General features: G+C 45.0%; 1 protein-coding gene across 6 annotated transcripts in view; it reads left to right on the top strand.

Annotated features, from left to right (window-relative positions):
• The window catches only part of strada (STE20 related adaptor alpha), an 88,386-nt gene that overhangs the window by 8,025 nt on the left and 52,376 nt on the right, over positions 1 to 27,985 (top strand). For 5 of the 6 annotated variants that reach the window (XM_038779865.1, XM_038779870.1, XM_038779869.1 and 2 more), the window contains exons 2-3: positions 7,595 to 7,650; positions 17,565 to 17,622. In XM_038779865.1, coding sequence (XP_038635793.1) covers positions 7,639 to 7,650; positions 17,565 to 17,622 — 70 coding nt within the window. In that variant the 5' untranslated portion in view covers positions 7,595 to 7,638. Of the gene's footprint in view, positions 1 to 1,972; positions 2,005 to 7,594; positions 7,651 to 17,564; positions 17,623 to 27,985 lie in introns of those variants that run through there. The other variant, XM_038779867.1, reaches the window with a different exon arrangement.

Here is a 27,985-nt window from a genome sequence, read left to right on the forward strand (position 1 = left end):
TATTGCCACAATACCATAATCCTGGTACAAAAGGTGAAGTCACATGGGATCAGAGGTGAGGTGGTAGGATCGATACAGAACTGGCTCGGTCACAGAAGGCAAAGGGTAGCAGTAGATGGGTGTTTTTCTGAATGTAAGGTTGTGACTAATGGTGTTCCACAGGGATCTGTTATGGGACCTCTGTTGATTTGTAGTATACAAAATCGATTTGGAGGAAAATGTAACTGGTCTGATTTAGTAAGTTCGCGGATGTCACCAGTGTTGGTGATGTGGCAGATAGTGTTGAGGATTCTCAGAGATCCAGCAGGACATAGATAGGTTGGAGGCTTGGGCAGAGAAATAGCAAATTGAGTTTAATGCAGACAAATGTGAGGTCATGTATTTTGGTAGGTCGAACATAGAAGGGAAATATACTGTAAATGGCAAAATTCGAAGGAATATAGAATCAGAGAGATCTAGGCATGCAGGTCCACAGATCTTTGAAAGTGGCAACCCAAATGGATAAGGTAGTCAAAAAAGCATATGGAATGCTTGCCTTCATTGGACGGGCATTGAGTATAAAAATTGGCAAGTCGTGCTGCATTTGTATCGAACCTTGTTATGGCTGCACTTGGAATATTGCGCACAACTCTGGTTGCCACACTACCAGAAGGATGTGGAGACTTTTGAGAGGATGCAGAGGAGGTTCACCAGGATGTTGCCTGTTCTGCAGGGTGTTAGCTATGTAGAGAGGCTGAATAAACTCAGACAGTTTTCATTAGAGTGACGGAGGTTGAGGGATGATCTGAAAGTGGTCTACAAGTTTGAGGGGCATGGACAGAGTGGATGGGCAGGCATTCTTTCCCATGGTGAAGAGGCCAGTCACCAGGGGCATATGTTTAAGGTCCATGGGGCAAAGTTTAGAGGAGATGAGCGAGTCAATTCTTTTACAGAGGGTGGTGAGTGCCTGAAACGCGTTGCCAGGGGAGGTTGTGGAAGCAGATACATTAACAGCTTTCAAAAGGCATCTTGACAAATACATGGATAGGATGGGTATAGAGGGATATGGCACAAGGAAGAGCTGAGGGTTTTGGCCAAGCATGGTATCATGACCGGTACAGGCTTAGAGGGCCGAAGGACTTGTTTCTATGCTGTGTTGTTCTTTTCTTTACTCAGAGAGTGGTTAGGGTGTGGAATGGACTGCCTGCTGTAATAGTGGAGTCTGACACTTTTGGAACTTTCAAGCGGTTATTGGATAGGTACATGGAGCACACCAGAATGACAGGGAGTGGGATAGCTTGATCTTGGTTTCAGACAAAGCTCGACACAACTTTGAGGGCCGAAGGGCCTGTTCTGTGCTGTACTGTTCTATGTTCGTTGCATGTGGCAATTTGTGGCTGCAGCTCGCAATGTTATTTACCACGCATCAAACACTCCAGACCATTTTAGTCTGCCTGCAATTTCTCTCTCTGATGCCTACTATAGCAGTTATTTTTTCATGTCTCCACGTCCAGTGTGTGCCATTTTTCTCTCTCGTTTCATCCTGGTGCCCATACCCCAGTAGAGGGAGCTTTAATCTGTATCCAGCCAGAGCTGCATGATGGAAGAAATAGGAAGGGTTTCATTTTCATGTCCCGGGTAGAATGAAGCTGTTACAGAATATGTCCAGACCCCTCGTTTGTTTGGATTCTTTATTTGACGCAAAAAAGAAATGTGTTGATGTTGATTCCAAATATTTATCACCAGTGGTGGGTTGGGGATTCACTGATGGGTCATTGCAGAGAACAGGTCCACCATCCTCTTGGGTCATTGCAGAGAACAGGCCTACCATCATCTTGGCATATGAGTTTATCTGTGTGCTAACCAGAGTTCTCTGTAACAAGGTCTGTGGGAAACTCACCTGGCAAACTCTTTCGATGGCATGTTAATTCAATTTGAACAAGGAGCAGGATGGGAACCAATGTGTTTTATGTTTTCTGCTTGTTACAAACAGGTCCTCGGACTGATGAATTGTAGTGGAACAAGGTAAATGAGCTTGTTGCACACATTGAAATTGGCTGGTACGATGTTGTGGCATCACAGACGTGGCAGCATTACGAGTATTGTGAGCTGTTTTTGACCCCGTATCTAAGGAAAGATGTGCTGGCCTTGGAAAGGGTCCAGAGGAGGTTCACAAGAATGATCCCTGGAATGAAGAGCTTGTCTTGTGAGGAACGGCGGAGGACTCTGGGTCTGTACTCGTTGGAGTTTAGAAGGATGAAAGAGTATCTTGTTGAAACTTACAGGATACTGCAAGGCCTGGATAGAGTGCATGTGGGGAAGATGTTTCCGCTTGTAGGAAAAACTAGAACCAGAGGAAACCATCTCAGACTAAAGGGACAATTCTTTAAAACAGAGATGAGGAGGAATTTCTTCAGCCAGAGGGTGGTGAATCTATGGAAGTCTCTGCCGCAGAAGGCAGCGCCGGAATGTGGTGACTAGGGGCTTTTCACAGTAACTTCATTGAAGCCTACTCGTGATAATAAGTGAATTTCATTTCATTCATTTCACTTGAGTGTCTTTAAGACAGAAATAGATAGGTTCTTGATTAATCAGGGGTTATGAGAAGAAGGCAGGAGAATGGGGATAAGAAAATATCAGCCATGATTGAATGGCAGAGCAGACTCGATGGACGGAGTGGCCTAATTCTGCTCCTATGTCTTATGGTTTTATACAAACTTTCTCCCTAACTCCATGGTAAATTTCATTTTTTCCAATCTGAGGAATTCCGCTAGGTCAGACAGCCAGTCCGGGGACTTGGGTGGTACAGCTATGTCCGCCCGAGCCATCGGAGAGGCAAAGGCTGGGACATCTGCTCCTTTCCCCATAGAGTTCCGGCTGGTCCTGAAAACCACCACTAACAGGCATGGCTCCACCCTCACCCCCACAACCCTGGACATGGTGTTGAAAAAGGTGGTCTGGTGCCCAACAGGGGACAGGAACAGAACACGTGGGCGTGGTTGACAGGACCTCCCTGACACCATTCACATTTATCGTCCGCCTCCAGGAAGAATCTGCCCATGTGTGTCCTGGTTAGGTATGCCCTGTGCATCACCTTTGGCTGCGTTAGGCTCAGCCCTGCGCATGAGGAGGTGAAGTTCACCCTTTGCAGTGTTTCGATCCAGAGTCCTTCCCCCTCCCCCTATCTCCATGTCCAGTTCTTCCTCCCATCTTTCCCGTGTCTCGTCTAGCGGAGCCCTCATCTCTTTTAACATTCACCTGTACATGTACCTGTACATTACCGACCCCTAATTCGTCCGCCATTAGCAGTCCAGTGGAGCGTAACTGGGGGAATGTTGCGGTCTCCTTGTGGAGGAAGTCCCGCAGTTGTAGGTATCGGAGCTCATTCTGTTTCAGGAGCTGGAACTTCTGTTAGTTCCCCCAGGGTTGCTACTCTACAATCTACGAACAGACCCCTTACTGTCAGTTACCCTTCATCCTTTCCCAATGTTTTGAAGGTGGTGACTATATTTGTCAGGATTCATTTATGATTTTTGCAGATGGGGGCTGCAACAGACATGTCACCAAGTTTGAAATGGTGTCTGAGCTGGTTCCAGGTCCTCAGCATTGCCACCAACACTGGGCTCCTTTGAGTATTTAATTGGGGGCGGGGAATGGGAGTGGGTCATGGTCAGTACTCGGAGGAACGTTCCAATGCAGAAGGTCTCCTCCACCTATACCCATTCTGCCTTGGGTCCCCACCCCCCACTGGGGGCTCACGGTGCAGATTTTGCCCTTGCTCGGATTAAGTTTGTAACCTAAGCAGGTTCCGAACTCCCTTAGCAGTTCCATTATCTTTCCCATGCTGGCTCAGGGATTTGAGACGTAGTGGAGCAGGTCATCTACATAGAATGAGACTCTGCTCCCCGTCTCCCCTCTGGATACCTCTACACCCTTTCGCTGATCTGACAACAATAGCCAGTGTCACGATTGCCAGGACGAACAACAAGAGGGACAATGGGCATCCCTGCCTCATGTTTCTGTGTAGCTGGAAATATTCAGAACTGGTAGCATTTGTCTGTGCGCTTGCCATAGGAGCACTGTATAGTTGTTTCACCCACGAGGTGAACCCTGGCCCAAACCAAAATTGTTCCAGAAACTCTATGAGGTACCTCCATTCGTTTCTTCTCCCCCCAACCTGGCAGAAGGGAGATGATCACTTCTGGTCTCTCCTCCCCGGATGGGGCCATGGTCACGTTCAGCAGGTGCCTGATGTTTGCCGTTTAGCTGTCTGCCCTTCACAAACCCTGTCTGATCTTCAGCAATTACTCATGGCAAGCAACTCTGCTGTTGCCTCGCCAGAGCTCTCGCCAGGATTTTGGCGTCTGTGTTCAGGAGTGAGATCGGTCTGTATGACCCACGATCCATCGTGTCCTTGTCGTTTTAGGGATCAGTGATATCGAGGCCTGTGCCAACATGGGTGGCAGGACTCCCCTTGACAGTGAGTCGTTGAACATTTCCCGCAGGTGCGGGGCCAGCCAGTGCTGCTGCGGACTTATAGATGTCCACCAGGAATCTGTCCAGTCCCGGTGCCTCCCTGACTGCATGAATTTAATGACCTACCCCAGTCTTAGATGTGCTTCCAGTCCCTGTTTCTTTTCATCCCCCCACCACTGGTATGTCCAGCTCATCCAGGAACCGTTCCCTCTACGAGTCCCTCTCCAGGGCTCGGAGGTGTACAGTCCTTGGTAGAAGGTTGTGAAGGCCTCGTTGATCTTATTTGGTGCTGTGACTATTCCACCGTTCCTGTCCCTTACCTGTGCAATCTCCCTCGTGGAGCCTGCTTCCTCAGCTGGTGTGCTCCATGTTTGTCAAAGTTCCCATATGTCTGGCGCAGCTGGTTCACCAGTTTCCCTGTGGAGGGCAGATCAAATTCCATTTCTAGCTTTTTCCTTTCTGCCAGCAGCTCCATGGTTGGGGCCCTGTATGTTATTGTTTCCTCCCTTCAGTGCCTCCCAGAATGTGGAGGTTGAGACCTCTCTATTTTGGTTGTAGTTTACATACCCATTGATGGCTCGTGACAGCAGAATGCCTTGTTGGCGAGGAGGACTGTCTAGTCTCTGTGGGGTGCACTGCCGGCCCGTCTCCAGCCTCACATTCATGTAATGTGGCGTGTGCTCCGAGATAACTAATGCAGAGTATTTCACCCCTACCTCCTTGGAAGCATTGAATTACCGCTATAAAGAAGTCTATGCGGGAGTAGGATTTGTGTACATGGGCGAAGAAGATCGCCTTCTCCCTCGGGTGGTTGAACCTCCAGGGGTCCACCAATTGCCCCCCCCCCCCCTCCCCCAATCTGCTCCACAAAAGAGTTTAGTTCTTTTGTCATCCCTGACTTTGCCCCCGATCTGGCCAGACATGTCTATCATTTGGTCCTGTACATATTGAAGTCTCTCTCTCTCTTCTCTTTCTGCCCCCCCCATGGAGTCGAGGTTGGAGATATCCAAAATAATTTTAAATGAACTCGGCGTCATAGTCGTAGAGGTTTACAGAATGGAAACAGGCCCAACTTTGGCAACTAGGGCCTCTTCACAGTAACTTCATTGCAGTGTTAATGTAAGCCTACCTTTGACAATAAAGATTATTATTGTATTACCTTGTCCATGCCGCCCAGTTATTACCACTAAGCTAGTCCCAATTGCCCGCATTTGACCCATATCCTTCTATACCCATCACTGTCTAAATGATTTAAAAAAAAACAAAATTGTATCTGTCTCTACTACTGTCGTTCCATCAGTTTGTGGCATATATTTATTTGCAAGTACCTCCGGGGCCCCTTCCTAGGGTCCGCTAACCATTTAATCGTCGGTGTTCGGCGCTGTAAAGGCTGTCCATCTGCAGCATGGCCCACAGCTCGAGTCGAAACACGTCTGACCTAGCCAGCGTTTCTTATCCTCCGTAGTCCTCCTCCCTCAAATATGTCTCCTGAAGGAAAACTGCGTCGACCTTGAGGTTTTTAGGTGGGCAAATGCTCTGCATCTTTTCACTAATCCTAAATCCCCTTGCGTTAGAACATAGAACAGTACAGCACAGAACAGGCCCTTCGGCCCTCAATGTTGTGCCGTGCCCGTTCCGGGTGACTATTCTGATTGGGGATAGTCCCCTTCTGTGAGGTCAGCCATACTTCCATCGTGGACGTCCCCCTGCACGTCGGAGTTCCCTTTGTTCATGGACCTTCCAAGATGGCCACCATCGCCTTCCTCTTTCTGACCATCTCCATGTGCAATTGTTGTAACCACATTATTAAACCTCTTTCCCCCTCACCCGACCTTGAGTACACCAGTCTGCTTGCTGGTGTGGTGGATCCCCCCCCCCCCCAAGAACTGCTTTTTAAAAATATATAGTGCCCAATCCATCTGGTTATCTCTTTTCTCCTCCTCTTCCCCCCCCCACCCCCACCCAACGTGCCCAAGTATAGTGCCACACCTCCCCCCCCCCCCACCCGCCCCTCAGATCGTGCAAGTTCACATAGTTCTTAATTGTCCCTCATTGTTTCTTCATGAGTCTATTCTTTCATACAAACCTATTCGCTTCCTCCTCCATGTTAAAAACAAAGTTCTTTATTGTTGTACGTGACCGGGTGCAACGTGCCGAGTCGCACTTTACTTTTAAATAGTTTGGATTTGGCCTGGCACTTGGCCAGGTTGGCTCCAATGACCTGATATATGCGGATTGTGGTGCACGGCTGCGTTCTCTTCGGCCAGTTAAGAACCCGCTCCTTATCATAAAACTTAGTTTTGCGGTTATTGCCCGTGGCGGTTCCCCTGACTTGGGTTTTTGCCAGAACGCTGGAGTGACCCGTGGGCCGACTCCACCTCTGGGAGCTTGGCGAAGCCCTCCCCAACCAGTTTGCCGAGGATCTTCGAGACATATTCTGTCGATTTCCTCCCCTCTGCACCCTCTGGTAGCCTGACAGTCCACAGGTTCTGTCGATGCGATCTGTATTCCTGGTCGTCAACTTTCCCATTTAGCATCTTCTGGGTCGTCACCAATCTTGGCTTTGAGCGAAGTGATCCGCTCATCTGGTCGGTGGCCGATTTCCCGATGCCCTGCACGTCCCCTCCTGGGCTTCCTGTCCCCACTCCGCTCTATCCATCTTTCCCAGCGTGGTCTCTATTACAGACCTCCTGGCCGACATAAGGTTCACTTTTATTGAGTCTCTGTTCCTGGAGCTCTGCAGGGATAAACTCCCATCAATGTCTGGGCTGGTGCTAGTGATCTGTTGGACCTGCCATACTCCGGTCTAGTTCGACCCACATGTCTCCTTGTTCTAGGGTTGGGGTCTTCCTTTTCCTGCTTCTGCTGTTCTTGTCGCCCTGCTGCTGGTTCATCTGCATCTCAGTCGGTTGGGTATGAAATGGGGGTGAAGCTGGGGAACCTTTCGTACCCTTTTTTAACAGGTTTAAAAGGTCAAGTTAGACAAGAGAAAGCCACCTTTCATGCGACTGCTCAGCTCATGGTTGCAACCGGACGTTCCGGAACCTCATTTAATCACCAGGGTATTCATGCACCAGATGAGTGATGCAGATACACTGTGAAATCATTATGTTTATATTGGTGCTCTTATTCATATTAGATCTCTTCATGGCAGTGCCTGTTTGGTGACACACCAGCTTTTCCATGTCATTTTTGGTAAGTCCCATTTTATTTCTACATATACATTGATGTAAATTGTGAAGTACTAGCTGTTTTATTAGCTTGAGCTCTGAGATGTTTAAGGACTGATTGGTTTATGGAAAAATGTGAGCTAGTTGACAGATTGAGTGCAGGATGAGTTAGTTTGACATCGAGTCTGCAAGTGAGTTTGTATGAAGCACCGAGTCAAAGAGTTTTACAGAATGAAAACAGGCCCTTTGGCCCAACTTGTCTATGCCGCCCAGTTTTTACCACTAAGCTAGTTGCAATTGCTCGCATTTGGTCCATAACCCTCTATACCCATCTTTCCCATATAACTGTCGAAATGCTTTTTGAAAGACAAAATTGTACCCGCCTCTACTACTGCCTCTGGCAGCTTGTTCCAGACACACCACCGTCTGTGGAAAAAATTGACCCTCTGGACTCTTTTGTAACTCTCTCCTCTTAGCTTAAACCTATGCCCTCTAGTTTTAGACTCCCTACCTTTGGGAAAAGATGTTGACTCTCTTTAGTTTTTAGTGAGTTTTTGTGTTTACTGTGCACAAAGAAGAATACAGCACAGGAACAGGCCCTTTGGCCCTCCCAAGACTGTACCGGTCAGTTACCAACCTTTGCCAAAACCCTCAGCACTTCCTTGTGCCGTATCCCTCTATACCCATCTATCCATGTGTTTGTCAAGATGTCTTTTCAACGCCAATAATGTATCTGCTTCCACAGCCCCCCTGGCAACGCGTTCCAGGCACTCCCCACCCTCTGCATAAAAAACCTGCCTTGCACAGCTCCTCTAAACTTTTCCCTACGAACCATAAACCTATGCCTGGTAGCTGACCCTCCACCCTGGGAAAGAGTGCCTGCCCATCTACTCTATCCATGCCACTCATAATCTTGTAGGCCTCTATCAGGTCACCCCTCAACCTCCATCTTTCCAATGAAAACAGTCTATTCAGCTGATACCCTCCAGACCAGGCACCACCCTGGTAAGTCTCCTCTGCGCCCTCTCCAAAGCCTCAACATCCAGTGCAGTTGCGGCTTTTAAAATGAAACAATGCAAAATAAATTATTGTTTCTAGATTCCACAGCTTACTGTTAACACTGGGTTAACACTGTTTAGCCCAGGACTAGAAGTCTCCCTCCTGCACCTCGTGGAAAACATGTTGCAGTTGTATAGAACCTTAGTTAGGCCACACTTGGAGTATAATGTTCAATTCTGGTCGCCGCACTACCAGAAGGATGTGGAGGCTTTAGAGAGGGTGCAGAAGAGATTTACCAGGATGTTGACTGGTATGGAGGGCATTAGCTATGAGGAGTGGTTGAATAAACTCGGTTTGTTCTCACTGGATCGACGGAGGTTGAGGGGCGACCTGATAGAGGTCTACAAAATTATGAGGGGCATAGACAGAGTGGATAGTCAGAGACTTTTCCCCAAGGTAGAGGGGTCAATTACTGGGGGCATAGGTTTAAGGTGCAAGGGGCAAGGTATAGAATAGATGTACGAGGCAAGTTTTTTTTACACCGAGGGTAGTGGGTGCCTGTAACTCGCTGCCGGATGAGGTGGTGGAAGCAGGGACAATAGTGACATTTAAGGGGCATCTTGACAAATACATGAATAGGATGGGAATAGAGGGATACAGACCCAGGAAATGTAGAAGATTGTAGTTTAGTCGTGCAGCATGGTCGGCACGGGCTTGGAGGGCCGAAGGGCCTGTTCCTGTGCTGTACTTTTCTTCTTTTGTTCTAAAACCTTGCTCCAAGCACCTGTTCGACTACAGCGTTGTCTGAGCGAGGGACCTCTGGGACATGCATGGGACATGGGACTGTGCCGTAATGAGAGCCAATGACTGCTGTGCGGACCACTGGCTGATCCACTCTGGTCAACATTAATGTAGCCCTAAAACAGCAACATCATGGGACAGAATGCAGCAGGAAAATCAACGCTAAGGAAATGATCCTGATCAGAAAGCCCTATTCAGCCAGTGCCAAACTGCGAAACTGATAACTCCCAGAGATGCAATGCCCACTGTATCAAGAGATGCTTGATCATTCAACCAGGAAACGCCAAGACTGATTCAATAAGAATGACCAGGGGTTGATAAGCAGCAAGCGCAAGGCTTTTCTGAATCTTTTTAAATAATCTTTATTGTCACAAGTAGACTGGAATGAAGTTACTTTGAAAAGCCCCTAGTCACCACATTCCGGCACCTGTTTGGGTACACGGAGGGAGAATACCCAAATTACCTAATAGTACGTCTTTCAGGACTTGTGGGTGGAAACCGGAGCACTCGGATGAAATGCAGACACTGGGAGAACGTGCAGACTCCCCACAGACAGTGACCCAAGCTGGGAATCGAACCTGGGACCCTCGTGTTGTGAAGCCATAGTGCTAACCACTTGTGCTACCATGAACCTGAAGCAACAACCAAACTCTTGCAAGAAAGCAGATGGCTGAGGTCAAGCAAAAACCTGTGAACTAAACAATAGATGGTGGATGGTGAAAGAGCGGGTGATCCAGCAGTTAGCTGGCAACGATAATGCACAAACTTTCTTCAGCGCAGTCATGACCACCAAGCACCCCAGGCCCCACTGCTATTGAAGAATGCAACGGTGCTCGTCAAGAACAGAGGTGGCCAGTAACCGCTGGAAGGAGCTCTTAACAGAGACGGTCTTAAAAGTGAGTATCCTCTGCTCCATTCCACAGCTACCCACCACCATCTCGGCATAATCCAATCCCAACCAGGTAGAAAAGGAAGAGGCTATTCAACAACTGAATCACAAAACATTAAGAACCGATGGAATCCCTGTGGATGCACTAAAACATGCTGGAAAAGCACTATTAGCATGCATACGTCATCTCATTTCCCTTATCTGGAAGGAGGGGGACATGCCAGGCAATCTCAAACACTGTAATTGTGACTATCTTCAGAAAGGTAACACATCCAACTGCAGAGGAATTTCCCTACAAGAGAAATGCAGTGAACAGCACCAATCCTCAGATATGACCTTTGATCTAAGGGAAGATGGAGCGTCCTCCTCCATTTTGGCTGCACCTAAAAATCTGTCACCAGCCGTTGTCTGCTCCACAATGATGATATACAAGCAGTCATCCTGAACAACGGATCAACCACAGACCCCAATTGACATTCAGATTGGGGTCAAGCAAGGCTGTGTCATTGCACCAGTGCTCTTTTCGATCTCCTTGCTGCAATACTCCATCTCACCCGTTGGAGTGGAGCTAAACCACAGAACAAACAGGAACCTATTAAGCCTCTGCTTGCAGGCCAGACTCAACGTCATCCCACCCTCTCATTGAACTAGAGTATGCAGATGATGCTTACATTTGCAAACACTTGAGGCCGAATTCCAAGCCATCGAGAACACCTTCATTGGGGCATACGAGTGCATGGGCCTTGCATTAAGACAAAGGTCGTCTACTAACCTGCTTCTGCCGCACAGCACTGTTTCCCTGTTATCAAAAGGGGGGGGGGGGAGGAGGGGGAGGAGGGGGAGGAAGAGAGAGAGAGAGAGGAGGAGGACCCTGGGAAGGAGCTGAACATATTGAGTTTCATCACCGAGAACAAGCTGAAACCAAGTGTCGCCTCCCCCAACCCATGACAGACTCTAGGTCATGCATTAGACTCCTCACTCAGCTGAGAACTCCATTTTTACAGTGGAAGCATATCACCCTTGACTCTCGGTGACTACCGAAGAAAACACCGTCTCCCTCCTGCACCATTGCAGCAATTTTTCTATGTTTCACACCAGTTGTTTTGTAGCTAGAGCCCAGATTGTGCTGAATAGGGACAGTTTTGTCCTTTGGGTTGTGTTTCCTCATCAGGAGCTTGCAGCCGGAAGAAAGAAATACTTTGGGTCAAATCCAAATAGAACTGGGTCTGATACCCAATGTACATTATAAATAAATTGTGGGTTATTGCACTCATTTTATTTGAGACCTACATTAGGGTGAAAGCCTCTACTCCTACAGGAATTGTTAGTCCTCCTCCTTCGATGGTTCACGGTGACACCCGAGTAAACATGTTGCTGTACAGAGCAGATTTTATCCCTATGCAACATAATTGATCAATGTATACTGTGTACAAGGATTTGGTTTTTGTATCTTTCTCCGGCTCTGCAAATGACTGTTGCAAAATGTGCTCCAGTTATAACCCCATAGTTGCCTGCATCGATAATATATAGCACAGATAAGACTTACTGATTTATTTGTTTCAGAATCCTTTCAAAACAGCTGACTTGCATGAAATATTGGAGTTATTTACTTCAATTATACTGAAACAAGATTTCAACTCATCAAACCAGTAGAGTGGTTTTATGAATAGTTAATGGACCCTTCTACCCATGTTTAATACACAAGCCACTTAAGTTGTACTTGAATCACTCCTAGTTGTTGCTATCTCAGCTGCTGATTTCCTTGTTGAAACATTTCTTCAAGATACCGTAGATACTCGTGTAAAAGTTCACCCCATGTTTTCTGGTCTAAAACCCCATGCTTTTTTATAAACCTTGTGAAAAAGTCGATCCTACATTTTTAGGGATCAGAGGCCAAAAATTTCAGAACCAAAAATAATCTCTACAATCAAATCAAAAACGCCAATTCATTACAAAGGTTACTTGCTGTATCCATCCAGCTCCGACTCGTCAGTGAAGGCAGGAAAAATGTTGGTCAGACAAAACTATTTATTGTTCTATCATTCAGACTCTCTCTGGACAAATGTTTTCTTTCTATACTACAACCATTACCACTCCCTATGCCCTTTGGTCCAGGCCATCTTTGTCATTTAATCTCTCCTGCCCTCTACCCTATTCCAGACTTTCTCTTTTGCTTTGCCTCCCCCCACCCCCCTCCCTTGCAATGGCATAAAACTCGCCACGTTTCTATCTTCAGATAAAATCCTATTTGACTCGAGACATTAACTCTGTTTCTCTCCCCACAGATGTTAACAGACCTGAGTATTTTCTGGAATTCACTTTTATTTCAGATTTCTAGCATCTGCAGTATTTTGCTTTTATCATGGAATCATTAGAATCCCTACAATGCAGAAGAAGGTCATTTGGTCCATCCAGGTCTGAACTGATCCTCTGAAAGAGTACCCTAACTATGCTCCCACCCTATCCATGCAATCGAATAACCCAACGTAACCTGCAAATGCCTGGACACTAACCTGCAATTGCATGGCCAATCCACCTAACTTGCACATTTTTGGAGGAACCCGGAAGAAACCCGTGCAGACATGGGGTGAATGTGCAAACTCCATACAGGCTGTCACCCAAGGCTGGAATCGAACCCGGGTCTCTGGTGCTATGAGGCAGCAGTGTTAACCACTCTGCCACCGTTCTATTTGGAATGTAGATTGATTTTAATTTCTTGGGGGGAGAAACTAACAGATTGGGGCAGACTAATAAACAGTGCACATGAATACAGGGATCAACTTCAAGAGCAAACTTTAAATAAATAATCACTCCAGTCATGTATCCTTGATCTTCACCCACTGTTGCTCTGGGAAGTGGAGGAACCCCCCCCCCCCCCCCTCCCACCCCAAGTACCCTGTGGATTCTCTTGGGGAACCATCATTGGTGTGTATCAGTTGAAACTAAGCCCCTCAAACATTACCCATATAAAAGTCGATCTCTTAACTTTTAGGCTCAAACATTGGTCTCCAATTCTACTTTTACAAGAGTATTCATGGTAATTACACAGATATATGGAACAGAAGATAAGCCAGGCAACCTCTGATACCTCAAAGCTATTAATCCTGAACAGCCTAGAACATAGAACACTACAGCGCAGTACGGGCCCTTCGGCCCTCGATGTTGCGCCGACCTGTGAAACCATCTGAAGCCTATCTGACCTACACTATTCCATTTTCATCCATATGTCTATCCAGTGACCACTTAAATGCCCTTAAAGTTGGCGAGTCTACTACTGTTACAGGCAGGGCGTTCCACACCCCGACTACTCTCTGAGTAAAGAAACTGCCTCTGACATCTGTCCTATATCTATCACCCCTCAATTTAAAGCTATGTCCCCTCGTGTTGGTCATCACCATCTGAGGAAAAAGACTCTCACTGTCCACCCTATCTAACCCTCTGACTATCTTATATGTCCCTATTAAGTCACCTCTCAGCCTTCTCCTCTCTAACGAAAACAACCTCAATTCCCTGAGCCTTTCCTCGTAAGACCTTCCCTCCATACCAGGCAACATCCTAGTAAATCTCCTCTGAACCCTTTCCAAAGCTTCCACATCCTTCCTATAATGTGGTGACCAGAACTGCACGCAGTACTCCAGGTGGGGCCGCACCAGAGTTATGGACAGCTGCAGCATGACCTTGTGGTTCCGAAACTCAATCCCCCTGCTTATAAAGGCTAGCACATCATATGTCTTAACAGCCCTATTAACCTGGGTGGCAACTTTCAGGGATTTATGTACCTGGATGCCGAGATCTCTCTGTTCATCTACACTACCAAGAATCTTGCCATTAGCCCAGTACTCTGCATTCCTGTTACTCCTTCCAAAGTGAACCACCTCACACTTTTCCGCATTAAACTCCATCTGCCACCTCTCAGCCCAGCTCTGCAGCTTATCTATGTCCCTCTGTATCCTATAACATCCTTCAGCACTATCCACAACTCCACCGACCTTCGTGTCATCTGCAAATTTACTAACCCATCCTTCTACACCCTCTTCCAGGTCATTTATAAAAATGACAAACAGCGGTGGCCCCAAAACAGATCCTTGCGGTACACCACTAGTAACTGAACTCCAGGATGAACATTTGCCATCAACCACCACCCTCTGTCTTCTTTCAGCTAGCCAATTACTGATCCAAACCGCTAAATCACCTTCAATTCCATACTTCCTTATTTTCTGCAATAGCCTACCGTGGGGAACCTTATCAAACGCCTTACTGAAATCCATGTACACCACATCAACAGCTTTACCCTAATCCACCTGTTTGGTCACCTTCTCAAAAAACTCAATAAGGTTTGTGAGGCATGACCTACCCTTCACAAAACCGTGTTGACTATCGCTAATCAACTTGTTCTTTTCAAGATGATTATAAACCCTATCTCTTATAACCTTTTCCAACATTTTACCCACAACCGAAGTAAGGCTCGCAGGTCTATAATTACCAGGGTTGTCTCTACTCCCCTTCTTGAACAAGGGGACAACATTTGCTATCCTCCAGTCAAGGACAAAGGCTCTGCAATCTCCTCCCTGGCTTCCCAGAGAATCCGAGGATAAATCCCATCTGGCCCAGGGGACTTATCTATTTTGACATTTTCCAAAATTGCTAACACTTCCTCCTTTTGAACCTCAATTCCATCTAGCCTGGTCGACTGAAACTGAGTGTTCTCCTCGACAACATTGTCTTTCTCCAGTGTAAACACTGACGAAAAATATCCATTTAATGCTTCCCCTATCTCCTCTGATTCCACACACAACTTTCCACTACTATCCTTGATTGGCCCTAATCTTACTCTAGTCATTCTTTTGTTCCTGATATACCTATAGAAAGCCTTAGGGTTTTCCTTGATCCTATCCGCCAACGACTTTTCGTGTCCTCTCCTCGCTCTTCTTAACTCTCCCTTTAGGTCCTTCCTGGCTAACTTGTAACTCTCAAGTGCCCTAACTGAGCCTTCATGTCTCATCCTAACATAAGCCGCCGCCTTCCTCTTGACAAGTGCTTCAACTTCCTTAGTAAACCACGGTTCCCTTGCTCGACAACTTCCTCCCTGCCTGACAGGTACATACTTATCAAGGACACGCAGTAGCTGTTCCTTGAAAAAGCTCCACATTTCGATTGTACCATCCCCTGCAGTTTCCTTCCCCATCCTATACATCCTAAATCTTGCCGAATAGCGTCATAATTGCCTTTCCCCCAGCTATAATTCTTGCCTTGCGGTATATACCTATCCCTGCCCATTGCTAAAGTAAACATAACCGAGTTGTGATCACTATCACCAAAGTGCTCACCTACATCTAAATCTAACACCTGGCCGGGTTTATTACCCAGTACCAAATCCAATGTGGCCTCGCCCCTTGTTGGCATGTCTACATACTGTGTCAGAAAACCCTCCTGCACACACTGCACAAAAACTGACCCATCTATAGTACTCGAACTATAGTATTTCCAGTCAATATTTGGAAAGTTAAAGTCCCCCATAACAACTACTCTGTTACTCTCGCTCCTGTCAAGAATCATCTTTGCAATCCTTTCCTCTACATCTCTGGAACTATTCGGAGGTCTATAGACAACTCCCAACAGGGTGACCTCTCCTCTACTGTTCCTAACCTCGGCCCATACTGCCTCAGTAGACGAGTCCTCAAGCGTCCTTTCTACCGCCGTAATACTTTCCTTGATTAACAATGCCACATCCCCTCCTCTTTTACCATCTTCCCTGTTCTTACAGAAACATCTAAATCCTGGAACCTGCAACAACCATTCCTGTCCCTGCTCTACCCATGTCTCCGAAATGGCCACAACATCGAGATCCCAGGTACCAACCCATGCTGCAAGCTCACCCACCTTATTCCGGATGCTCCTGGCGTTGAAGTAGACACACTTCAAACCAGCGTCCTGCTTGCCGGTGCCCTCTTTCGAACTTTTAACCCTATCCCTGACCTCACTACTCTCAACATCCTGTACACTGGGACTACAATTTAGGTTCCCATCCCCCTGCTGAATTTGTTTTAAACCCCCCCGAAGAGCACTAGCAAATCCCCCCCCAGGATATTGGTACCCCTCTGGTTCAGGTGAAGACCATCCTGTTTGTAGAGGTCCCACCTACCCCAGAATGAGCCCCAATTATCCAGGAAACCAAAACCCTCCCTCCTGCACCATCCCTGTAGCCACGTGTTCAACTCCTCTCTCTCCTTATTTCTCACTTCGCTAGCACGTGGCACGGGTAACAACCCAGAGATAACAACTCTGTTTGTTCTAGCTCTCAGCTTCCACCCTAGCTCCCTGAATTTCTGTCTCAAATCCCCATCTCTCTTCCTACCTATGTCGTTGGTACCTATGTGGACCACGACTTGGGGCTGCTCCCCCTCCCCCTTAAGGATCCCAAAAACACGATCAGAGACATCACGAACCCTGGCACCTGGGAGGCAACACACCAACCGTGAGTCTCTTTCGTTCCCACAGAACCTCCTGTCTGTTCCTCTAACTATGGAGTCCCCAATGACACGTGCTCTGTTCCTCTTCTCCCTTCCCTTCTGAGCAACAGGGACAGACTATGTGCCAGAGACCTGTGCCCTATTTCTTACCCCTGGTAAGTCGTCCCCCGCAACAGTATCCAAAACGGTATACTTGTTATAGAGGGGAACGTCCACAGGGGATCCCTGCACTGCCTGCCGGTTCCCCCTCCCTCCCCTGACGGTAACCCATCTACCTTCTTCTTTTACCTGAGGTGTGACTATCTCCCTATAACTCCTCTTAATAACCTCCTCCGCCTCCCGAATGATCCGAAGTTCATCCTGTTGCTCTAAGATGCAAAGGAATCCAATTATTAGCACTTGTATCTCAAACATTTGTGTAGTTGACCCTTAGACAATGTTCAAAATCCATAGTGGCCATTGGGTAAAGCACTGGATGATGGATTGTGCCATGGGCTCGTATGCCTGCAAGTCTCCATAAAAAGAGCAACAAGGGCAGAAATTTGGAGGAGGAGATTTGAAACTGCTACTTTGCAATAGAATCTGAAGCTACATAGTGCAGACTGAGAGAACAGTGAATTAGAATCTGGAAGTTGCTTATCGGCTTCTGATCTTGCTTGGATTTTCCTGCATTGTTTTGAAGCTTTGTAAAGGTAGCAAAAGTGTTCTAAAAATATATACATACTAATTGTGATTTCTCACCATTTTGTTTCTTCTACTTATTGGAATTGCGTGGTGTAGAGGTGGGTGTCTGAAAAGCTGAGCGTGGAGAGCCTGCAGGATGTGGGACTGTTTGGTGGTAAGTTAGTTTTGAACCATTTTGCATCATTGCAGCTAGAGATTAACTGGTTAAATAACTACGATGTGATGGTCATTCATCAGGGAGCAATGGCAATGCCTTTGAGCCCCCTTTGCACTCTTGATACCCATTTCTCCTCGTTCCTATACTTGATGTCAATGTGCCATGGACCACCTCTTCCCAAGAGTTGGGATATGTGGAGGCAGGCGGATGAGCTAGTAGTTCCTGTATTGGGCATTCTAAAAATAGCTCTCGACTAGCTCGGACTAGTATGGGGGAATGGATGTTTGTTTCCAGTCTGATATCCTACGTTTGAAGATATTGCCATATATTCTTGAGCTCAAATCTCCATTTGAGGTAAAAGAAAGCCTCAAACATTTTGGCCTCTTTATTGAACTAAGTCGTTGAAATAATGCAAAACAACCACTTGCATGTAGTGTATATTCAACCCACAATCTGTAATCTCATGGCCCACTTTACCCCTCACTCTACCATCAAACCAGGTGAGCAAACTTTGTTTCAAGGAAGAGTGCAGGATAGCAGACCAGAAGCAGCACCTGGCATATCTAGGAATGAGGTACAAACCTGGTGAAGCTACCACAGTGGGCTACATGCATGACAAACAGTGGAAGCATGCCTTAGACAGCAAACTGATCCTACAATGAACAGATCAAATCAAAGCTCTCCAGTCCTGCCATATCAATGATGGTGGACAATACACAACTAACTAAACAACAAACATGCCAAGTAATGGGGGAGCTCAGCACATCAGTGCTAAAGACCAGATTGAAGCATTTGCAACCATCTTCAGTCAGACGTGCCAAGTAGATGATCCATCTCCGCCTCCTAATGAGTTGCCCAGCATCGCTGATACCAGACTTCATTCTATTTGATGCACTGTACATAGTATCCATTGCCTTCAGTCAATTCTTGATGCAACAATGGCCATGGATACTGACAACATCCCAGGAAGTAGTACTGAAGACATATGCTCCTGAACTAGCCAAACCCCTAGGCAAGAGTTCATGACAACTACAATACCAGCAACTGTCTGCTGATGTGAAAAATTACCCATATGTCCTACAAACAAAGCACAACAAATCTCATCCTGTCGACTGTAGCTCCGTTAGTCTACCCCGATCGTCAGCAAAGTGATGGGAGAGGTCGATGACAGTGCTAGGGCGAAGGGCACTTGGTCAGCAATAACCTGTTTTCAGATGTTCAGTTTAACAGCTTGGCTTCTGAACGCATTACAAGAGAAGTGAGTTCAAGAGGTAATCATAGTGTCATTACCCTTGAAATCGATGCACCATTTCACAATGTGTAGCATCGAAGAGCACTGCAAAATTCAAGTCCATGGACTTCGGGGCAAACTGCTGGTTGGAGTCGAACCTAGCACAAACGGAGGTGGTTTTGGTTTTCAACGGTCATCTCAGTCTCGAGATGGCTGCAGTAAGTGTCCTCAGCTTGACCATCTTTAGCTGTTTCAGCATTTGTCGATCGTCAGCGACTTTCCGTCAATTAGGATTCTGGACCAGACCCCAATTTTTGTTAGGGTACCAGATGAGAAACTCCAAACAATTTTTCTATTTGTAAAGCTGAGGAAAGGATGCAGTGATGACTCTGACCAATAGGTATATTTTATATTGAAACAAACTTTAATTTAAACACCAGATTTAACCACATTAACATCAAAGAAATAACTTTACAATTAAGATAAACCATTCTTCAGAGGAAAAGCTTTAACTCTACACCTGCTGCTTTATATATTCCAACCAAGCAACCCAATACAGTTCAAAATCCATGTAACTAGTTAGTAATCAGGGTTACTTGCTGTTCTCTGTGTAGAACTTTGAGGTAGAACCTTTTGTGAACAACCTGAAAACCCTTCTGCCTTGTCAGACTCTAATCCTACAACCAACTGCTAAAACCATGGGCAGAGCTGGCTCCTCCCTTTAATTACATCATCTGAATCCTACTAAGATATCCCATGACCTGCTTAGCTAGGACTAAACACTATCCCTCATTATCTACACCTGAGGGAACCTCCGAAAACATAAACAATATTCCGTTAGCCAGCTCTTTGTGAACAAGTAAATAGTTAAAATCAATGATTACCTCACCTAACGACTCATTTATCACAGCAATGCTGTCTGTATGTATTTTAAACCAGGGTTTTTAATAACATTACTACAACAAAATATACAATATATAAAAATTTCCTACATTCATTACCGATCTAGAAGGAATGTTCACAATGTTCAGAACCATTTCAGATACTGAAGCAGTTGTGTCCATATGCAGCCAGACCTGGACAACATTCTATCCTGGGCTGATAAGTGGCAAGTAATATTTGTGCCAGACACTAACCATCTCCTACAGGAGAGGATCTAACCACCACCCCTTGACATTCAATGGCATTATCATTGCTCAATCCTTCACTATCAACACCACGGAGGTTACCATTTAACAGATACGATACTGGACTAACCATTTATATACTGTAACTATAAGAGTCTGTCAGACACTGGAAATTCTGCAGCACGTTACTCAACACCTGACTCCTCAAAGTCTGTCTGCTATTGACGAGGCACAAGTGTGATGGAATGTTCTCCACTTGCCACAATGAGTGCAGCTCCACCATTTTCCAGGGCAAAGCAGGCTGTTTGACTTGGCACCCTATCCACCATTATAAACATTCAGTCACTCCCTCCGCCACTGATGTACAGTGACAGCTGTGTGTACCAACTACAAGATGCACAGCAACAACTGTCCAAGGCTCTATTTACAGCATCTTCCAAACCCACAACCATTATCATCTAGAAGGACAAGGACACCACCTGGAAGTTCCCCTCTAAGTTACACCGCCCTGACTTTGAAATATATCGTCATTCCTTCACTGTCACTGGGCCAAAATCCTGGAACTCCCTTCCTTCCAGCACTCTGGGTGCTCCAACACATGGATGGCAATGGTGAAAGAAGGTAGTTCACCACCATCTTCTGAAGGGAGATTAGGGCTGGGCAACGCAGGCTGGCCAAGCCAACGTTGCCCAGATCCCATGAACAAAGAACAATATAATACAGGAACAGGCCCTTCGGCCTTGCAAGCCTGTACCGGTCATGTTGCCACCCTTGGCTAAAACCCTCAGCACTTCCTCGTGCCGTATCCCTCTATATCCATCCTATTCATGGATTTGTCGAGATGCCTTTTGAATGCCTAAAACCTGCTACTAATATTGTTGCAACCCCCAGACTAGGGCATGGTCAATTCCAGACCCACTTGACCTGGAGTCACAACACAATTGAAGTTATCTCACAATATTTAGAAAAGCACCCAAAGTCTTTGGCCCTTGGCTGCCCAATAACTACAGTCACCAGGTTTGTAAATTTAAACATAATTAATTTTGTTAAAAGCAATAACTATAATTAAACGTGCAGCAAATGCAACTGGTTATCTAATTCCCAGCTCCTCTCCTCTTCCCCACCTTCCACCCGCAACTCTTCCCCACCCTCTAATATATATACACACACAACAAACAAACAAACGGAGGGGGGAAAAGGGTGTAAAACTTAGTGAAAATTATAAAAGCCTATTTTATATGGTTGACTTCTAGCACACCTTCCGTCAATCAAGGCTTTCAGTTTGATGTTTCTGCTTTCAGTATGTAATAGTTTTCACTGTAGATTCATCCAGATTCTCTGTACAGCTATGCAACTATTCTGGAAAAAACGAGAGGGAGCGGTTCCCTCCCGCTGAGCGTCCAGGACCCCACTGTCCTTTCCTTGATTCTCTGAAAGTCTCCACTTGGCTAGGATCCAATCACCACCTGTCACAAAGCTGAATACAGCCTGTTGGCCAATTCATTGATGACCAGCCAACCAATCTCCCACTGATCTGTTGGGTGCCAAAAAGTCAGTTCTGCTGTCCAAATACTAGTACAGTCAAGTATTGTGTAACGTTTGAGTTCCTCACTTCCTGTTCTTGAATTTAAGACATATGTCCATTAAACATCCATGGATCAAAATGATAACAGCAAAAATAAGGAAAGGGGAAATAAGGGAATCAACAAGAACATACAGTGCAGAAGGAGGCCCTCACTTCCACCCTATCTCTGTAACCCAATAACCCTTCCTATCCTTTTTGGTCACTAAGGGCAATTTATCATGGACAATCCACCTAACCTGCATGCCTTTGAACTGTGTGAGGAAACAGGAGCACCCAGAGTAAACCCATGCAGACACGGGGAGAACGTGCAGACTCCGCACAGACAGTGACCCAGCAGGGAATCGAACCTGGGATCCTGGCGCTGTGAAGCCACAGTGCTATCCACTTGTGCTGCCCACACAGTCTCTAAGGTATTGTGAGGAAGGACCCTTACAAGGTTACTCGTGTATATATTGTATTATATCCCCACACCATGAACAACCCTGAACTTTTGTGGTTGTTGCTTAACTCTTCTGAATTTCTTTGCTATTCATTCCTCTCTGTAACACACTTGCCAGAACCTGTATTTGCAATCCTTTGACCAGCAAAGCTGATGTTTTCAGATGTTTATGAACCAGGGTCGGGAGGAACAGAGACAAATAACATGACACTGCAGTATCAGAGTGAGAAATATTTCTCCCTTGTTGGCTGTGTACCACTGAGAATCCTGTTGTAAAACCAGCAACTGCTGTAAATATGCAGCCAGATGATCAACATCTGGAAGAGGAAATACAAATTAGTTTGGGTGTAAATCTTTGGAAGGATCACTTTTCAGTGACTGATCTCTACATTTCCAACATTTCCTGTCTTTATTCCAGTTTATTTTCAAAATTACGTGTTTGATTAGGGTCTGTAGATTTGTTTGTGATGTGGAATTGTTGGAAATTTCACCATAATTTGAGCTGCCTGCCTGCCTCAATATCAATTGGGGTTGACAGGCTGATCCTACTCTCTTAAGCCCTTCAACGATGGTGAAACAGTGAAAACTAATCACGGGTCTCCCCGACAGGACGTGACTGAGAATGGTTGTCCTCACTCCATGTGAGTTCAGAAACGGCTCTAATAATCCTTAAGAATAATTTGGGTTTTTCACTTATTTCCTACGATGTTTTTGATCTGTGAAAGACCAACTGCACTTTGTCCCTCGGTGCGTGAAGAAAAATGACGATGTGTTTTGTTAATTGAATGTTTAGCTCCCCAGGCATCAGCAACATCTTTATCACATTGCCCAAATCTAAGCCTGGCCAGTCAGTCTGCACAGGCTATTCTCTCATGCAAGGCATCACAGCCAAACCTAAACCTGTCCTCACCTGACTCACTTTTCAGCAGGGATCGCTGGATAGTGATTGAGAATAGGAACCTTGGCTGATGTTTCTCTCTTGACTCCAGAGTCCCTGAGGCTGGCATACCGCACACCAATTTGAATGGAGGGAGGGTGAGATCCAGGTCAATGCCTCTTCTACTCAGTAGTTAACTGGGGAATACGTAAATGGCAGATTTTTCTCTCCTACAATGCTGCTGCTGAGTGTGGGGTAGTACCATTCCACTCCTGTTCCCAGCAAATCCATACCTTGTGTACAGACATGGCAATGTATTCGATTGCAGTCCCTTGGAGGAATTCTTGTAGGCTACAGCGTAATACAAAATGAGAACATTTTCTTCAGTTCAACTAAATTTCTAATCTTCACCCAAGAATCTGATAATTCAACTAATCAGACATTCTGGTGCAGGTGTCTGACCCATAACACTGTTACAGTTTTGGATTGCCTTTGCCTAATCCCAGGTTGCTTTTCTATCCTTGTCCCAGCTAACATTGTTCTTTTAAATTTTCTCTTTAAATTATATGCAGTTGAAAACATTTAATGCTGAGAAATGTGAAGGCAGGAAGATGAAGTGAGGCAGTTTATGCAATTTTAAAGAGATGCTGAAAAAGAGAGATCTGATATAATTACACCTATCTTGGGGCAAGTTGAGAAGGCTGTTCTTGCAGCATATGGAATTTTTGCTTTTGTTTTTAGCGGAAGAGAGTACAAAGCAATTAAGTTATGCTCAATCTTTATAAAATCCAGGTTAAGCCCCTGCTTAAGTATCACATCCAATTGGGGGCACATCACTTTCGGAGATGGAGAGCATGGAGGTGATTTACTAGAGTTGTCCGAGGGACTTCAGTTACATGGAGAGACTGAAGAAGCTAGAATTGTTCTTGGCACACGGAAGGTTAAGAAGAGTCTTGGTAGCAGTGATCAAATAATGTAGAAACTATTTCTGGTGGCAAAACATTCAGTAACCAAAGAACACATTTAAGATAATGGATAACAGGAGGAAATGTCTTTTATGTAAAGAGCAAGCTTGAGCAGACTAAAAAGATTCATTCCACGAAAAGCATTTAGTTAGCTTCCGATAATTAAGTAAATCAACAGAAAGAGATGAGCAGCTGGTATGTTTTCGTGAGTAGCAAGGGTGGATGAAGGCTTGTTAGATGGGTTCAGAGTAACAGAGAAATTAACAAAGCTTACATTAGAGTTACTGTGCATGAATGTGAATATGCAGAGTATAGTTAATAAGATTGAGTTACAGGCACAGATTGCCATGTGGAAATAAGATGTTGTGACTATAACAGACCTGACTCAAAGAAGGCCAGGAATGAAATATTCCTGGATATAAGGTGTTTAGGTAGGAAAGCTGGAGGGGTGGCTGTATCGATTAAGTTGAATATTGCAGTGCTGGGCCAAGACCGATTCTATTTGGTTAGAGATATGGACAAAAGGTGAAATTACATTACCCAGTGCATCTAATTAGTGGGAAAGAGGTAGAGGAACAAATCTGCAAGAAAATTCGAGTCGCAAAAATTATAATGTAGTTGTAATGGTAGAATCACAATGTATATTTGGATAATTGGCTGTGTAAAGGAGGGGAGGGGGATGGCAGAAGTTCCAAGTATTTGATGAGGCAATTTTTCCACAGCAATGTTTCCAGTCCGCGAAGAAAAGATATTGCTAGACCTAGTTCTTGGGGATGAAGTCGATCAAGTGTCAGTCGGGGAAGTTGAGGGGGGTGCATCGATTTTTGTCTATTAAGGTTTAGGTTAGAAAGAGGACTAGGAACAATCCAGAGGAAGAATAATTAACTGGGGAAACTTCAATGGGATAAGAGATGCTCGAAGATTGGCAGACAAAATTATATCTAAGCAATGAGCTGTCTTTAAACCAAGAGAGTTTGGGCACAGTACAAATATAAAAGGCAGGCACACCAATTCACAGCTTTCTGGATAACCAAAGATCTCGGGATGAAGAAGAAAACCTGTGCCTGTGACAGATGTCAGGTGGATTATACATCCAAGAAAATTGCTGAATTGAAAAGATTGAGAGGAATTGAAAAAGCAAATAAAAGAATCAAAGAGAAAGTATGAAAAGAGACTGGCAGCTAACATAGAAGGATTTTGGATTTCCTTTTACAGGCATATAGTAAAAGGAGGGGTAGGGCCGATAAGGGATCAAACAGAGGATTTATGCACTGAGGGGGCTGAAATATGAAATTAATATTTTGCATCTGTCTTTGCCAAGAAAGATGCTGGACAGGGCCGGGTGAAAGAGGAGGTAATTCAGTTGCTTGAAGGTTTTAAAATTGAAAGAGGCGGTGATGGATAGTCCACCTGTACTTCAAGTTGATCAGGCACCAGGGTTGGATGAGATGCATCCAAAGATACTGAGGGAATTGGGAGTAGAAATTTCAGTGACACTTTTATAATGTTTCAGTCTTAGTTTCAGGTTCGTGTCAGAAAACTGGAGAATTGCAAATAATACACTCTTCTTGAAAGAAAGCTTATAAATATAAGGCCAGTGACTACAGGCAACTATGCTTGGTGGTGGGGAAACTTCTGGAAATGATGATTTGAGACAAAATCAACCTGCACTTGTCCAAGTGTCCCTTAATTGAGGAAAGCTAGGATGTATTTGTTAAGGGGAAATAGTGTTTGCCTTGCTGAAGGTTTTTGACACGGTAACAGAGTTGCTGAGGACAATGCTATTGATGTGGTCGACCTAGACTTTCATAAGGTATTTGATACCGTGCCACAACAGACCTGTTGAACTGGTGGCATTCAAGAGACAGTAGCAGTGTGGGTACAAATTTGATTGAAACCACAAATAATGGTTGATCGGCGTTTTTCCGATTGGAGGAAGGTTTATAGTGGTGTTCATTAAGTCATGATGTGGAGATGCCGGCGTTGGACTGGGGTGAGCACAGTAAGAAGTCTTACAACACCAGGTTAAAGTCCAACAGGTTTGTTTCAAACACGAGCTTTCGGAGCACGGCTCCTTCTTCAGGTGAGTCATTCATTAAGTCAGTATTAGGACCCCAACATTTCCTGATGTATATGAATTGCTTCAACCTCATGGCACAAATTCAAAACTTTAGGTTGATTCAAAACTTGTGAATTGTGAGGAGATTGTGTAGAAATTTAAAAGTTTGTGGAATGGACAGAGAAGTTACAGGTAAAATTTGATACAGAAGTAATTCATTTTGGGATGAAAAATATGGATGAATGATACAACATAAAAGGTTACATTTCTAAAAGGGGTGCCGGAGCAGAGGAACCTGGTGTATTTGTGAATAAATCACTGAAGGTGTCAGGACAGGCTGAGAGCAGTTATGAGGCATTCAGTATCATGGGCTTTATAAATAGGAGCATAAGAGTGTGGAAACCAAGACATTATGTTACACTTTCTCACAGCACTGCTTTGGCTTCAGCTGGAGAATTGCGTCCAGTTCTGGGCGCTGCAGTTTCAGGAAGGATATGGAGGTATTGGAGAGAGTGCAAAAAAAGTTTCACTAGAATAGTTCCAGAGCTGAAGAACTAAAGTCACATGGATTTGAAGGTTGAGAGGAGATTTAATTTGGACACAGTAGATGGGAAGAGCTTTTTCCCATTAGTGGAAAGAGTGAGAACCAGAGCGCAGATTTTAGTTAATCGGCGAAAGAAGCAATGGCGACATGATCAACATTTTCATGTATCTGGAATGTGAGTGAGCGTGGTGGAGGCAGGGCCATTCGAGGCATTCGAAAGGGAATTGGGTTATTATCTGAAAAGGAAGTTACAGGGAGAATGTAGGGAATTGCTCTTTCGGAGAGCCAGAATAGACACAATGGTGTTGTAACTGTTCTTAATGGGGAATTCATAGCCTGGAAGGATGGTGAAAGCCAAACACATTGTAACATTCAAAAGGAAATTGGATAAATGCTTGAAGGAGAAAAAAAATAACAGGGCTATGAGAAAAGAGCAGAACAGGATTCGATTCACTGGATTTCTCTACCAAAGAGCCAGGATGAGTGCTATGGACAATGCTGCCTCCTATGAGGGGGTTGAATACACAGGAGACTGCTTATGGAATAATCTACCCAGAAAGGCAGTGGAAATAGAGGATATTATTAATTTTGGAAGGGTGATGGTTGATGTTTAGACAGAATGTGTATCTGAATAGAAAAGTTGATGATATTTGGGTTTGATAGAAAATACCTTTCCTAGTCTTCTCGTTTTGTGTTCTTAAGGAAATTGAGAAACGTGAGTGGAGAGTTTTGGTTAGTTGCATCAATAACCCTGGATGCCCTGGAACTGCTCGGACTTTTTCCTGGAAAACTGGTCAGGCATTTTTCTCTGTCTTGCCTAGACATTTATGGTTAGGGAGAGTGATGTGTGGTTTTAGCTGAGTATCAATTAACATTTCCTCACCTTGTTTGGTGTCTTTGTATCTGATGAGCAATCCATTCTAACTCCTAGCCTGCGACATCTTGCTTTACACACTTTTTTATCTGTTTGACTGTACTGCGATGGTCTTATCTGTTCTGTACTTTCCTCTCTTTGTTTTCCATGGATACTAACACTCAACACTTCAATATCCCTTGCATTCTCAGGAGCTAAATGGGGTTTAACTTCTTCCGTCCCTCATTTTCCTCTTCCACCTCCAGTATATCAGCCTTTAAAATCCAGCCTTGCTATTTCATCTTTGATGTCTTGAAGATTATTGTCTCTTCCTTGCGCAGTTTGATCTGAAAGATTTTTTAATGACATTCAGCTTTGTTGCAAACTGCAATTCTACAGATAATCTTCTGTTGTTGTGTCTAAATGATCTCTCGAGCCTATGGGAGGGCCGCACTGTCTTACATAAGGTCTGCGGTATTTTTCAGAATCCCATCATTTGGGGACTGTGCTGCAATGTTAATTCCTTTGCTCTTGTGGAATGTAGTGATTGAATTATTCTAAATTGATCTCCGTATTGTAAACATTTTCATGGCATCTATAACATGTATGTAATTCAGTGTTATAAGTGACTACAGTATAAGACTCTAATTTTGTGCAGGTGTAATAAAAATAACTCCAAT

This window comes from Scyliorhinus canicula, chromosome 19 (assembly GCF_902713615.1).
Source record: "Scyliorhinus canicula chromosome 19, sScyCan1.1, whole genome shotgun sequence".
In the NCBI taxonomy this organism is placed as follows: domain Eukaryota; kingdom Metazoa; phylum Chordata; class Chondrichthyes; order Carcharhiniformes; family Scyliorhinidae; genus Scyliorhinus; species Scyliorhinus canicula.